We start from the raw sequence: 16,465 nt of genomic DNA on the forward strand, positions 1-16,465 counted from the left end.
ATAATGGGTGTATATTTTGATAATATTTTCCAACTTCCATTTCACTAATTAGTGTTAAAAAAGTAAAGTTCATCTGATCAATTAAATTTAATCTTTTTGCCTATTTTTTAAAATTATTATTATTATTACTACTATTACCACTACTACTATTAATTTTTTTTGTTTTTAAGACAGGGTTTCATGTAGCCCAGGCTGACCTTCAACTCAGCATATAGCTAAAGATAATCTTGAATTCCTCCCAGTCTTCCTGTTTCCCCGCCAAGTGCTCAGATTACAGGCCTGAGTTGGCACATCCAATTCTGGGTACCATTAAATACAGGGCTTCATGTATGCTAAGCAAAAATTCTCCCAGTTAAGCTACATCCACAAATTGGAACTATACCCTTTTAAGTGTCAGCCTCTTTTTGTCTTCCCTAGAAATGTTGTAGGATCCAACCCAGGGACTTGCACATGCTAAGTAAGCCCTAACTACTCCCTTTAAAATACATTTTATATAGCAACATTTTAAATTTCCATATGTTCAAGTTAGCTCTTTACTATATAAATCTGTTTTTTCACCTCTTTTAATTTATATTCTTTGTTCTTTTTAAGGGAGCATTCTTTACCTCTTTAAGCATCCTAAAAATGTTTTAAAGTTTCTCCCAATCAATGGAATACTATGCAGCCATTAAAAAGAGTGAGATCATCCCATGGATACTAATATGAAATGATCTCTGAATATGCTCAGTTAAAAAGGCCAGGCATATAATAGTATGTGTAGAATGCTACCATTTATATAAAAGTATATGTGGGGCATGTGTGTGTATGTGTGTATTTATATGCTTGTACATGCATAAACTATCTCAAAAAAGATACCAAATTAATAATAGTGGTTGCCTCTGGGGAGAGAAACTGGGTGGCTAGGCGACAGAGGTGGAAATAGACTTACTTTTCACTGTTTACCCTTTTGTACCTTTGAATTTTGTACCACGTGCATGTATTACCTAGTCAAAAAAAAAATAAATAATTTATTTTTAAAAATAAAGTCTTTGTTGGACTACTTACTCCATAAAGTTAATTTCATCCAGAGAAATCCCTGTTCTGGTGATTTGAATTTGTTATATTAATATTAGATGTCTTCATGAATGTTGAAATGTTGGTGATAGGCTTGAGTGGGAGAAGTAAACTTTTTTCTCTTCCTATTTAAGAGTTTTTTAAATTGCCTCTACTTGGTCATCTGAGCCCCTAGTCTATTACTGGGGTTTATAATGATATTTCAGGGCTCCAGTTTCATGATAATGTTGGAAATGACACATATACACATCTACACACAAGTGTCTTCACTCAATTCCTGTCATGATGCTGTGTCTTATAAAGATTTATTGATTGATTGATTGATTTTATGCATATGAGCACACTGTAGCTGTCTCAGACACACCAGAAGAGGGCATCAGATCCCATTATAGATGGTTGTGAGCCACCATGTGGCTGCTGGGAACTCAACTCAGGACCTCTGAAAGAGCAGCCAGTGCTCTTAACCTCTGAGCCATATCTCCAGCCCATGAAGCTATGTCTTAATTAGCTAAAACCTACAGCCCAGGGAGCAAACAACCTTTTCTTTTTTTAGCCTTTCAAAAATGAGACAGACATTTCAACTAAAGCACTGGCTTTCTGTGATTTGGGCTCTTTCTTTACACAAAATTCTTGGTGCTCTGATCTTTTTAACTAATAGGACCATAACTACCAGGTATCAGTACTAGAGTGAAAGACCAGGACCCCATGGTTCTGGCCCTATCCAGATCTCAGTCTGCCCTCTCTGGATTCTTACTTTGGAACCTGTCTGCAACTTTGTACTATTAATTCTCAGTTTCTACGTGTGTGTGGGTCAGTAGAGGTGCAGCATACTACCTAAAATACAAGTAATTTTCACATTTCTTTTTTTAGGTAACACTGAAAGTAATAACTATAAAACTAACACAACTTCATATTTTCGTATTCATAATTTCATATATTATAAAACAGAAAATGGTAAATTATCCACTCTAAATTGTTGCTAAGAGTTAAAAACAAGATAAAGAGTTCTTCTTAATCATTTCAACTTGTATAATTTGTATGACTTTAACTTACATAATCCTAAACACTTGTTTTATATAGTCTCTTCAGTCATCATTTTAATGCCTGCATATTAATCCACCAAATCATTCAATAGGAAGGAGCAAGTATCCAAGGATGTACAAGAATGTTCTGTGTGCATCAACAATGTGGCTGTGGGTGAGGTACGGTGTGAGAAATGTGAAGCCAATGTATGTACAGAACACGGCTAAGGTTCATAATGATGACCTTGACACATACAGGAAAGAAAAAAAATCACATGGAAGTGAACAACATATCGCAGAAAGATTTCAATCCAAAAATCATTAACAGGAAAATTTATAATTATATGGTAAGTTTTACAACTGGAGAATGCATGACATATTTTCACTAACTGGAGAACCAGATTCTGAGTCACACTAAAGGCTCAATAATTCACCAACACACTCACCTGATATTATTCACACAATCTTCATGTGCTTCAGAAAGGGTTTTTATGTGCTTTGAAGATATAGGGTCAAAAAGCAGAACTTCAGTCTGTTCACAAGCAACTGTCAGCACTGACCTGAAAGGAAAGAACACATTTCTCTGGTTACTTTTCCAACGCTCTCTGGTTCATTTATTCATAATTATACATACTATAAACTTTTTTACCCAGGTTTTTATGTCAGTAGCAGATATCAGAAGGTTGGCACTCTGCATGTTGGCAGTCCTGGACAGTGCAGTTCTCACCACATACACAAGTGTTTGAGCTGATGCCGTTCATGTTCAAGCAGCACCTCTAGTGTCTACCAGAATTGTAAACATGTTAACTGTTTGACTCAGCAATATTTTCTGGGATTTAGTAGAATAAAATAATTATTAATGAATACTGAGAAACATATAAAGATATGCTTCACTGTAAAAAGGAGAGAATATACACGAGAGAATGAGGAATGTATAAACCATGGAACATCATAATTGTCCTCCTATTCATGAGGGAAATATCTCAAACCCCAAGTGGATGTCTCAAACTCCAAATGGTAAGGAATCCTATACATACTGTCTCCCTCCTAAAAATACTTACAATAAAGTTTACCTACAAATTAGACTCAGTAAAGATTAACAAATATAATCAAACATAAGAGTTACAACAGTTACATTGTGGTTCAACTTACACTAGTGTGCTTGCTCTAAAAACATACTACCCCAGCCGGGTGGTGGTGGCGCACGCCTTTAATCCCAGCGCTTGGGAGGCAGAGGCAGGAGGATTTCTGAGTTCGAGGCCAGACTGGTCTACAGAGTGAGTTCCAGGACAGCCCAGGCTATAAGAGAAACCCTGTCTCGAAAAACCAAAAAAAAAAAAAAAACCAAAACCAAAAACATATTACCCTGCTGCAGGTCTTAGCAGTTTACTGCTCTCGAAGAGGATCCAAGTTCAGTTCCCAGTACCAACATGGTAGTTCCAGGGAATTCCATAGCTTTCATCTGGCCTTCGTCAGGCAGCTGAATCCATGTGGTGCACATCAATTCATACAGGCACACAGGGACCACAAAGGAGGCAGGATCCTCCTACATCACTTAGCAATTATATATCTAATTTGGGGCTGGGTAGCCAGTTCTGTTAATGCATGTAAGCATGAGGGTCTGAGCTCCGTCAGACAGGGATATCTCAGGGGCTTTCTCACCAGCTAATCTAGCTGAAATTGTGAGTTCCAAATTAAGAGAAAAATAGGGTTCAAGAAATTGAAAAGAGACACTCAATGACCTCTGACCCCCTACATACATGCACAGTTCCCCCAACATGAAAACACACACACACCCCAAAGATAATTTAAACCACTGGATTATAGCAAGAGAATTTAATGAAAAAATTCTGAGTTGGGTTTTTGTAACTCACTTTCTAACTTACAGCCCTGGACATCCCCCATCCCCAACACACCTTTTTTTTTTTTTTTTTAATTTTTGAGACAAAAGTTTCATTCTGTAGCCTCTGTTGGTCTAGAATTTACTAGGCAAGGCTGGTCTTGAAGTCTCAGTGATCCTCCTGTCTCAGTTTCCCAAATGCTGGGATTATAGGAGCAAGCCAATACCTGGCTGTGAACTTCTTAATCTACTAGGGAATGAGATGATTTGACATTGGCCGGCCGTACTGCTATGGAAACTACCTCTGATCAAGCCTTAGTCCTAGGGTATATTCTTATACAGTTTCACCCAAGCCCATCTCCTTGTCAGATTTTCAACTGTAATATATTTCATTCCATTCACTCTAAGCCGTGGGTCCACTATAAACCCTCTTAGTCTCTCTGCTCCTGCTCTTAGAATTTACAGATGCATTTACAGGTGCATCTCAGAGGAAGGTAACTTCAAATGCAGAGCCCACCCCTCGAGATTTTTGGCCTGTAATTTCTTCATTATTCTGGTAATTTTACAATCCCTTCAAAAGTAAGCTTTTTATACTTCACATTAACTATTACATATTGTCTATAAATTTTCTGATTATTTTCTATTGGAAGGTTGTCAATGCACTTCATCTTCTATTTCTGGGAAGTTAAACTATTACCTCTTGTATCTACCATTATCTGGTTAAGGATTATTGATAAATGTTCCCCTTTTCATCCGGAATGATGTTTGTGTAGCCTCTTGATCAATGCCATATGTTTTCATTATTATAAATTATTTCAAAGACATACTTTTCTCCACGTTGAGGTTTTTTGTTTTGTTTTGTTTTGTTTTGTTTTTTCGAGACAGGGTTTCTCTGTGTAGCCCTGGCTGTCCTGGAACTCACTCTGTAGACCAGGCTGGCCTCGAACTCAGAAATCCACCTGCCTCTGCCTCCCAAGTGCTGGGATTAAAGGCGTGTGTCACCACCGTCCGGCCCGAGTATTTCTATTTTCAAATTTTATTAATTTCTACATTTTAAAAACTTTATTTCCAAAATCAGCTGATAGTAGAGTACACCTTTAATCCCAGCATTTAGGAGGCAGAGGCATGTGGATTTGAGTTGAAGGCCAGCCTGGTCTTCAGTGAGTTCCAGGACAGCCAGGACTACACAGAGAAACTCTGTCTAGAAAAAAAAATCAAAATAAAATAAAGTTAAAAAGTCTTTATTTTCAGGTCAGTAAGATAGCTCAGCAGACAACAATGCTTGGGGCTGAGCCTAGAGACCTGAGTTCGATACCTGGTGTAAGGAGAGAGAGAGAGAACTAACTTCTGCAAATTGCTCCCTGAACCCCCCCCCCACACAAATAATAAATGTAACCAAACCAAATCCTTTAGCTATATTTCCTACCATTTTACTTCTTCCAGATTTATTTCTATATTATTTGTAAATAATGTTATCTCTTATTCCTTGTGTTAGTTTGCTCATTAATTTTTCACTCCATAATTTTACATGTATTTTATCTACTTATGCATGCAATCATGTTTGTGGCACATGTGTACCACAGTGCACATGTAGAGGTCAGAGAGCCATTAGAAGGAGTCAGTTCTCATTTCCCAGCATGTGGACTCTGGAGATCAATCTCAGATTGTGAGGCTTAATGACAACTAACCCACTGAACTATCTTACTGACTCTGTTTTACTAATTTAAAAATTCAGAGTGAGATGCTAGCTTTAAAAACAAAATAGGTACTGGGAAGATGGCTCGGCTGTCCAAGTATGAGTGCCTGAGCTTGAATGCCCACCATCCATGTAAAAAGCTAGAGTTATCAGAGAGAAAGACGCCTCAGTTAAGGAAGTGCCTCCATGAGATCCAGCTGTAAGGCATTTTCTCAATTACTGATCAATGAGCGAGGGCCCAGCCCACTGTGGGTGGTGCCATCCCTGGGCTGATAGTCCTGGGTTCTATAGGAAAGCAGGCTGAGCAAGGAAAGGGAAGCAAGCCATAAACAGTACCCTCCGGGGGCTGGAGAGATGGCTCAGTGGTTAAGAGCACTGACTGCTCTTCCAGAGGTCCTGAGTTCAAATCCCAGCAACCACATGGTGGCTCACAATCATCTGTAATGAGATTTGATGCCCTCTTCTGGTGTGTCTGAAGACAGCGACAGTGTACTCATAAATAAAATAAATAAATCTTAAAAAAAAAAAACAGTACCCTCCATGGCCTCTTCACCAGCTCCTCCCTCCAGGTTCTTCCCCTGCTTGGGTTCCTGTCCTGACTTCCTCCAAAGATGGACTATGATCAGAAGTGCAAGCCAAATAAAGCTTTTCCTCCCAAACTTGCTTTTTGGTGGCGGTGTTGGTATAGAAACCCTAAGACAAGCTCTACCCTCAGGTGTATAGGGGGCACATATGAGGACACTATATATGGGGGGGAGTCAATTAGAATAGATACAGGGTTATAATTCTCCAAATAGATTTTTGTTAACAGCCTCTCACTATGCTAGTTCTTAATTCTATAATTGCTAATATAATGGGTAACTCTAGGACTGTCAAGGAATGTGTTGAAACATTGCAATGCTAACAGATCTGGGGAACTTCAATCACTAGGAATGAACCAATCTTCTAACCTCTCATATAGCTAAATGAATGTCATGAATGTCATGAATGTCATGGCAGGACAGAGTGCTTGCCATGTACTTGCCTTTAAAGATCTTAAGTGATATTGGAAAAAAAAATGGTGATTTTGGTCTTACCTTATGTATTCTTCTGTTTAGGTCTATCTAATTAACAGAGGTATACTATGTATATTAAATTTTCCCTTATGGTGATAAATTTGCTGTTTTCTCCCAGAAGTGTCAAACATTGTTATATTTTAAATCTAATACTTGTTTACTCTTTATGTAAATACTCATTCAAGTTTCCAGGTAGAGGTGAGTTCTCATCATTATGATGTAACTTAGCCGCTTTCCCCTGCTTCAAGCCTACTTTATTCTCCTTTTAATATAGTTTACCAGTTGCTTTATAATATTTTTTATATATATATATATATATATATATATATATATATATATATATGTCCTGATATATTGTCGAAGCCTGTTTCAAGTTAATGGACTCAAGTGTTGCTCCTACCCTCAGACTCTTGGCAGCTTAACTATGTTTTTTCTTTCTTTGTGTGTGGGGGTAATGAGATTAAACCCACATGTTAGGCAAATGCTTTACCACTGAACAATATCAACTAGCATCAACAGTTTTTCTTCTGTCCCTTTCTTACTTTTGCATGTCTGTGCATATGTGGATAAACCTCTTTGTGTGTTTGTTTGTGTGTGTGTGTATTGTACAGACTGGAGGCTTTCATCAAGTGTCTTCCTCTATTGCTCTCTACCTTATTTTTTTAAGATTTACTTATTCAGTGTGTGTGTTTTGCCTGTATGTATATGTACCACATATGTACATGATGGATCTCGTGTGAGCTGCCTTGTAGGTACTGCCGCCCAGGTCCCTGCAAGAACAGCAAGTGCACTTAACCACTGAGCCGTCCATCTCTCCACCCTTTCTACTTTACTTTTTTGAAATAGGGTCTCTAAATGAACACGGAATTCACTGTTTGGGCTGGAATATCTACTCAGTGAGCCCCAGGGATCAGACTCTCTCTTTTCACTAGGTGCTGGGGTAGGGATATGAGACACCACACCCAGGCTTTCCGTGGGTGTTAAGAATCAAGTCCTCGATGCACAGCAAGTCCTTTACCCACTGAGAGTCACATTCTTCTTTTTGTAATATTTCTCTGTATTTCATACTTTTTCTCTACTAGTTTAGAAGGAAATTATCTATTCTTTCTCTTTTGCTTTCTTGAAAATTTAATACATATACTTATTAAAGTCCCTTAAATTATTATTGGCGTGTGTGTGTGTGTGTGTGTGTGTGTGATATGTATGGGTACACATGCAGGCCAGAAGACAACTTAGTACTAAGTTAGTTCTTTCCTTTACCTTTACATGGGTTCCAGGGGTCAGAACTCAGATCACCAGGCTTGTACAGCAAGTACCTTGACTTGGTGAGCCATTTCACTGGCCGAATACCAAAATAATTACTTTTTAAAAAAAAATGCTTCTGGGGCCTGGCAGAGTGGCTTAGTGGGTAGAGGCAAGTCACCAAGGCTGACTACCTGAGTTCCATCCCTGGGACCTACATGATGGAGGGAAAGAATGACTCCTGCAGGCTATCTTATCTCCACACATGTGTCTCCACATGTAAGCCATGGTATGACATGAGCCTGGATGAATGTGTGATACCTGAAATGCTAGCACTTGGAAGGCAGAGGAAGGTGGATCTCTGAGACTTTGAGGCCAGCTTGGTCTACATATTAAGTATCAGGGCAACCAGGGCTACCATGAGAGACAAAACAAAACAATGAATAAATAAATTTCTCTGGGAGAATGCAGTTGTATTCAAATAAAAACTATGTGCAATGTATCCCTCATTTCTAATAGCTCTGGGCAGTCTGAATTAAATTTTTCATAATTCTAGAATCATGGATTTCTATTTAAGAAATGTACTCCTAGAGAATGCACACAACTACTTCTTCAGCTCTGAAAGTACAAATTAGGAGTCTGATAAAAGTGAGTTTGAACTACAGAGGAGAGGCACAGACAGAATGTGGGGGAGAGGAGAAAGCTTTAAGAATAAAGCATAAAGAAGAAAGGTTCTGTGAATAAGCTTCAGCTCACTCAAGTTTCTCTGCTCATCAGTTTTCTCAGAAAGTCAAGTCTGTAACCATCGCTAAAACTCCAGCTGACTGCTGTGAAGAGAAGCCCCAGAGAGCCTCGAACCAGGTATAATTAGAAAGAGGCATTTTGTCAATAATTCCGAACAGGTCCTATTTGCTCAGCAACAGTTCTCTTGCTTCTTTCTCAGCATATTTTAGGTCTTTCTTCTTTGAGATGTTTCATTTCATCATTTCCATTTCCTCTAACATGATATGCTAATATGACCCTTCAGCATAAGCGTATAGTCATATGAAATACTTCTATTCTTTACCCAGAAATCCTGATAGCTTTATCTCTTGCAATTTTTTTTCTGATCTTGATTCAAGTGTCACTTTCTCAAGGTAACCTTAAATACCCTAGATCAACAGGCTTCAAGCCTTTATCTCAATTTGTTGCTGTACACTGTGCATTACTTAGAATTTCATATCCAGTTGAACTAGCAGAGAGCAGGCTCAGTAAAAGGAGTGTGGCATTAGCTAGTTTTACCACGGTTAGCCATACATTTGCAACCTAACAAGAGTTCCAAGAGCACCTGGTAAATGAGGAATTGAATGAATGGATGCATTAACTAAGCAAAACTAGTAACCAGAGGCCAGATGTGATAAGAATGCTATTAATTATGTCATCTTATGGTGGAGCCACAAGCAGTATTTTCCTCTGATTGCTGTTAAACTTGTGCACTCACAGGATAAGAGTACTAAATAGACCTGGGATAGTTTGAAAATTCTCTATAGCTTGAAGTAAACCAAGAGCAAACATCTTATCAGTCTAAGCATGCAGTCTATCCCACAAATGGCCCAAACACTGAGAAACGTATTTCTGCAGTCTTAGTATCTTTCTAAAGCTTTCATTTGTCTCCTCATGGCAGGATCTGGCACAAGGTCCAAAGATTCTGCAAGCTTTCTACCTTTAACATAAACTCAGATCAGAACAAAGCCAACTGAGGATAACAGTAAAACGACGGGCATTTGATTAAAGCATATCTGCTGAGCACCTACGGTGTACCAGAACGCCCTAGTTGTGTACTGGCTCTGACAGACCTGCAGCGACGACTTAAAGAATTTCTCTTTCACCGAGCCTCCAGGACCCCGAAGGGGGCCTGCCTACCTCAAAAGTCCTGGACAGGGCTCATAGGCGAGACAAGGTGCTTCTGAAAGTACCAGGGACACGAAGGCCAGCAGCTGCAGCCAACCTGACCGGAGGGAGTCAGCTGGGGTGTAGGAGCTTACCCGTCCGGTGAGTACTCGAGGTTGAAGACAGCACCGTGGGTGCGGGTGCTGAGGTACACTGAGTCTGCGGGATGGATGGAACCATACAGGTTAGTCATCGTGCGGAAATTGTCCCGAGCCGGGTCCACGAACAGCCCGCGACCGAGGCTTCGCTCTCTCAGCCACCCGAACAGTCTGGCACCAGGGCCACCCAGGCCGGCGCTGAGGCCCTGCCGACTCCGACTGCCCGCCCTACAGTCTGGCCTCGAGCGTCTGCGCGGCGAAGAGGAGGGTGACAGCTCTGCCTGCGACGCGACAGCGGACAACTCCAGAGCTCCGGGGGCCGCGAGCTCTCCGGCGCGCTCGGCCGGGGACACTGCGGGGCCGCCCGGGAGGCGAGGGCTCCCGGCGGCCGGCGGGGAAGAGGCCTCGTTAGCTCCTCGATGTGGAGACGCCGGCCGTGGAGTTGGAGAGGGCGGTCTGGAAGCTGCCGCCGGCCCTCCGAGAGGCGGCGGCTCCCCAGCTCCAGCCGCCCCGTCCCCGCCCGGGCTGTGGGGCCCGAAGGGAAACATGACCAACGCCCCCGCCCCCTATTCCGGGCCACTGTCCCGCCGCCCGACAACTCAGCGCTCCCGCTCCAGCCGCCACTTCCGGGTGTCGCGCCCTAAACCCGCCGGCTGGGAAACCCGCGCCGCTTCTAGGCTGCCCTCCGTCGGGGACGTAAAAGCAAGGACACCACCGCCGTGTGCGCCACAACCTCAGAGGACTGTGAAGTCAGGAGTCGCTAGCCCTCTGTGTGCAATGTAGGACGCACAGGTCCTGACTACAAGCAGCGGAGAGTCGACCCTCAGCTGTCAGTGAGCACTGGCTGGCTGAGTGCAGGACCAGTCCAGGACTGGGTCGGATTACCTGCTGTTGTCCTTACACTGAGATTGGGCTAGTGAGGTTGGGATGGGGGGGAGGATGATTACTGTATTATATGTAGGTCACACAGTAAATCTCTTGGCACACTGCCTACTCAGCCTAGACGCCTAAAGATTCAAAAACAGTTGAATTTAAAAAGCATTGAACTGTACAGGGCCTAAAGGACTAAAGAAACCGATTAGTGTTATAAATATCTGCCCAAGTCTTGGTTGCTGCGCAGTAAGGTAAATCTTTATCAAGGTCAGTGTCTTCTCTACCCTGCAAAAAGAACATACATGCATGCACCTAGGAGTAATTGAGGGGAGCTGGAGAGCTGAATCAATTCAAATCCACAAAGCAAGAGCCCACTGTTCGTCGTACTCATAATGCATCTGCCAAGCACGGCTGGGTCCCTGAGGATATTCCTTTCTCTGTGTTCCTGCTGCTGAGTACCTGTTTTCAGGGAGAGTGTTAACAGGGCATGGGGATTTTCAGGGCAGGGAAGTTTAGTCCTCGAAAAGGACAGCTTGAGGTAAAAGGAAAGGCAGATAAAAGAGCCAATTCTCTAGGTCTGTAGCATTGTAGGGAGTTCACATTTGGTGACTGGAATATAAACCTGGAGGATGACCCAGCCTGTGAAGATAGACCTGGAAGATGTCTGCAGACAGGGAATTAGATACCTAGTGGTTGAACTTTAAACAGAAAATCAAGCCAGGCGGCCGTGGCCCACGCCTTTAATCGCAGCACTTGGGAGGCAGAGGCAGGCGGATTTCTGAGTTTGAGAGTTCGAGGCCAGCCTGGTCTACAGAGTGAGTTCCAGGACAGCCAGGGCTATATAGGGAAACCCTGTCTCGAAAAAACAAACCAAACCAAAAACAAACAAACAAACAAACAAACAAAAACAGAAAATCAAGAAGTCGTCATTTGGTTTGTATTGGCTCCACGTAATCATATTTCACGGTGCAGAGCATTCAACATGAAAAATCATACCAAGGTCCCAACGTCATTGAAGAGGTAGCTGTTCACTGGGTTGAGGATATGGTTCAGGGATGGGACATTTGTCTAACGTGTGAAGCTCTGACTTTAACCCCTAGTACTATAGAAAAAAAAAAAAAACCTCAACTATGGTCACTGATAATTTAGAGAATCTAAGGAAACAAAATGAGAGCAAACAAGAGTTTATAAGTTTACATGTTCTCTGTTCATGTCATAACGACTCTCAAAAAGTTAAAACATAAATACATTCAAGGCAATAGTGGTTATAGCGCAGAATAAGTCATTTGGTAATACATGGTTTTAAAAATGCTTGAATTTAATATGTGAATATTCATTCATTCCAAATATTTTCACTGAAATCTAAAATAAGAACATATTACATTAAGACTATGATTCTATAACATCTATAAAAAAAAACTTAGAAGGCACTAAAATAGAACTCAAATTCAGCTGTGCCTCTTTCTGTTGACAAACTACCTTTGTGAGTTTAAACACAACCATGTTAATAAGAAATTAACTTCAAATCAATCTATATTGACAATTTTCTACATAATAATACCATTTGGAAAGCTTAAGAATTTTCAACCTTAGTAGCCAAAATTCAGTTAAATATCTATTCACATTTAAAGCATCATTGGCATGCTTTTGCCTTGTGGTCTTTTTGAATCGCAAAGGTTTTCTGAACTGTGTCCCCTAGTCTCAATTATTATCACATGTCCCTATACACTCAAGGCCTATTTCATCAAGCAGGTGGGGAACAATTTTTTTCTCTATCCAATAACTAGATGCTTTGTGTTTTTAATTTTTTTTTGTTTGCTTTTTGGTTTTTCGAGACACGGTTTCTCTGTATAGCCCTGGATGTCCTGGAACTCACTCTGTAGACCAGGCTGGCCTCGAACTCAGAAATCCACCTGTCTCTGCCTCCTAAGTGCTGAGATTAAAGGTGTGCGCCGCCGCCACCACCACCTGGCCATGTTTTTAAATTGTTATGCAATTGATTTCTTCTAATGCAACATACCTGGAATGATAAATACTGGCCTCTCCTGTCAGTCTTTTATACTTTTGAAGCAATAAGTTCATTCTCAATCTGTCTAGTATCATTGTTTCTGCTCATTGAATAGAATCCCCTGTTGGGAATGATGTCCGTAAAATGGACAAGGTGGTTGACCACAGCATAGAAAACCGTAATGGTAGCTATGCCCCATGCATCTTCTCTATTGAAAACATCATTTCAAGCTTTTTGAAATGATCATCTGTTGTGTCATCAGCTTGGGAAACAGCAAGTGCAAACTCCACCACTGCTTTTTCTCAAGCAGGGAGATCAGACTTTCTCCAATTGATACAGACCTGCAATGAAACACACAATCATTATCTTGGTCCATTACAACACAGGTAATAAAATCCAAGGTCTGATGAAATCAATGGGAAAAGGCCCTTAAGGTTATTATAGAACAAAGGGAGCAAAGTCAGGCCAGAAAGACGAATAGCTTGGTCAGGCCTAGTGGGATATAAACTTGGAAATCTAGTTCAAAACCATGTTTACCAAAAAGTCTTTTTGAAGGACTAGAGAGATGTCTCGGTTAAGAGCACTTGCTCTTGCAGAGGGTCTAGATTCAATTCACAACCATCTATAAGTCCAATTTCAGGGAGTCTGACATTCTCTTCTAACCTCCAAGGGTACCAACTATACACACAGATACATATGCATGCAGGGAAAGTGCGTGTCCGCACACACACACACACACACAATTTTTTAAAAGTCTTCTTGCTTACTCTAGCTTCAAAATCCTCTTTATTTTCAGGCTGGAATGGTAGCCCAATAGTTAAGAGCATTTACTGTTCTTTACAGAGGACCCGGGTTCAGTGTCCAGCATCCACATGGTGGCCCACACCTGCAGTAACCCCAGTTCCAGGGGATCCAATTCCCTCTTCTAGCCTGTGAGGACTCCTGCATGCATGTGGTGCATATATACTTATGCAGGTGCACACACATACTCATAATTTTTAAAAAAGAAAACAATTCCTTCTTTCTACCTGGACACAGTAGCTATCTCTTCTACTCAAAGCTGAAACATGAGGATTACTTAATTCTGTTTAGTAAGAGTCTGGGCAAAAGAGCAAGACTCTGTCTCTTAAAAACAAATTCTGACTTAAAAGTATCTCAGAGTTGGGCTAGGTATGGTGGTGCACACCTTTAATTCCAGCTATTGGGAGGCAGAGGAAGGTGGATTTCTGAGTTCCGGGCCAGCCTGGTCTATAGAATGAGTTCAAGGAAGCCAGGGCTACACAGAGAAATCTGTCTCAAAAACCCAAATAAGTAAGGGGGGAGAGAGAGAGAAAGAGAGAGAGAGAGAGAGAGAGAGAGAGAGAGAGAGAGAGAGAGAGAATATATCACAGTCAAGAACAAACTTCCTTCCTGTACCAGCCGCCATCAAGAGTAGCAGCCATGGCCCTGGGCAAGCCCATGGCTGTGGGCTTCAACAAGGGCCACAAAGTGACAAAGAATGTCAGCAAACTGAGACACAGTTGGTGCCCTGGTTGCCTCACCAAGCACACCAAGTTCGTGTGAGGCATGATCCAGGAGGTGTGAAGCTTCGCAACCTAGTTCTCTGCTGGTAAAATACTGAAAAGCACTAAAAACTACAGATAGTAGACCAATTAGCAAACAAAGTATGGCAACATACTTAATGGCAATGAGAAGGCCATGCCTGACAAAAGCCAGGATGAGCAAGGACTGGAGGGGGCCCTGTGCAGGACACAGGGGCTGATCTTGAAGTTACCTGCGTGCTAGCAACACAACTCCACTCATGTCAGGTCAGAAAAGAAGACTGTAGGGGTAGAGAGTCTGATAAAGTTCAACTTTAGATTAAGTTCAGAGGTTTGTTTTTTCAGCTCCCCAGCTCCAAAACCAAGGGGTTTTGTTGTAAAAAGCAAAACTGGGGAAGCTTCCTGGCAAGCCTTCATGTGCCATCCTCATCTTCAGCCCATTTTCTGCAACTAATTAGGATGACCTCTGAGATGAATCAAGGAACAGTGAGTTGTTTACTGGGAAACGGGACCAGTTTCACAACCAATCTTAGTGACAAGAGAGGACAGTGACCATTCTAGAAAGATAGGCAGATTGGACCCAAGCCTGGCCAACACTAAGAAATAAAAGCTAAGAAATCTGACTTGGGCTCTATAAGAATAATCAGTGGATGTATCACTTCACACCAGAAAATGCAAGCAGTAGAGCTACCAGAGAAGGACAGCTTTGACAAGACCTTGCTTGCTGTCTTATAGTTGGACACTCCATGCCAAGTGTACCTCTGCACTGATTAAAGCAAGACTCACTTTAGAGAGAAGAGGGTGGTGGCACACGCCTTTAATCTCAGCACTTGGGAGGCAGAGGCAGGTGGATTTCTGAGTTCAAGGCCAGCCTGGTCCACAGAGTGAGTTCCAGGACAGCCAGGGCTACACAAAGAAACCCTGGAGAGAGAGAGAGAGAGAGAGAGAGAGAGAGAGAGAGAGAGAGAGAGAGAGAGAGAACAAGTCAACCAACCCATGCACCTGGCATAAAGCTGGGAGGTTCGGTCACTCCTCACCTCCAAGTCTCATGTCTACAGAAACGGGTAGGAAGAATGAGGGGATCCAGAAGGGAATCCAAATGGTAGGAAGAACTTGAAGTGTATGCCCTGCACCATAGAGGTGTATGCCCTGCGCCATATAATGACCTAAGTTTTGCCTTCCCTAGGTACCGAGAGGCCCTATAACTGACACAGGGGAGGTGGGCACCAACCTGGCCAGAGAGTCCTGGGTTCCTCAAGTAGATCTGTACAGGCACTGTGGACAACCATGCTGTGTAGGTGCCTTCCACCCAGGCTGGTCACTGTGATGATGAGTTCCTTGTCAGTTTTCCTGAGCTGGCCTGGAGAGACAAAGGAAAGGAGACCCATCCAGTCACCCCAAAGAGCAGCTTAGACAGAGCCTATCCAGTCAGGGTGTGTCCATCTGTATAGATCTATCCATCTACCTACTTGCCTAACCTCACCCACATGTTCATTCTAGTTCCTTGTCTTCATATCTGATTCTTTCTAAAGTCAATTTGTTCTTTTATTGTCTCTTTTTCTTCTAAAGAGTCCATGTGAAACTGTCGATAAGTCCCCATTGCTGAAGGCAACACCCACATTTCTCATTGACCTGGTACCTAGCTAAACCTTTACTCCAACTGACCAGTGTTCACAGTACTAGCAGGTACTTTGCATACTACCAAAAGAGAAAGGAAAAACCAACCCAACTACAAACTCTTTGGTCTACAGTGGTGACCTGTTTGCATGATACGCAGGTACAACAGTGGCACAAAAGTTGTGAGAACAGCCAACCACCATCTAATTGGATTTAAGCCCCACTCCATGAGATGAACTCATGCCTGGCACTGCTCAGGTAGCCAAGAACATGAGACTAGATAGGGCATGAACCAAGGGGGGAAACACATACTATTGTTCTGCCAAAGGAATATAACAATTAAATGAATTGTGCTATACCCATAAATCAGTGTCTCATTCAGCCATCAGTACAGACACTTCCTTCTGCAGGCGATGAGAACTAAAACAGAGACCCACAACTGGACCATGTGCCAAGTGAGAAACTTTGGAACACTCAGTCCTAAATGGGAC

At 42.0% G+C, this 16,465-nt stretch overlaps 1 protein-coding gene across 1 annotated transcript in view; it reads right to left on the reverse strand.

The window, feature by feature from the left end:
- Nucleotides 1–10,483, reverse strand: part of Dcaf10 (DDB1 and CUL4 associated factor 10) — a 37,660-nt gene extending 27,177 nt beyond the window's left edge. Inside the window, exons 1-2 of the mRNA XM_028770291.1 lie at nucleotides 9,933–10,483; nucleotides 2,522–2,635 (exon numbers count right to left, since the gene is read on the reverse strand). Of these exons, the coding sequence (XP_028626124.1) occupies nucleotides 2,522–2,635; nucleotides 9,933–10,483 (665 nt within the window). The remainder of the gene's footprint in view (nucleotides 1–2,521; nucleotides 2,636–9,932) is intronic.
- Nucleotides 10,484–16,465: the final 5,982 nt, after the last annotated feature.

Source organism: Grammomys surdaster, unplaced genomic scaffold (genome assembly GCF_004785775.1).
Source record: "Grammomys surdaster isolate TR1022 unplaced genomic scaffold, NIH_TR_1.0 199, whole genome shotgun sequence".
In the NCBI taxonomy this organism is placed as follows: Eukaryota; Metazoa; Chordata; class Mammalia; order Rodentia; family Muridae; genus Grammomys; species Grammomys surdaster.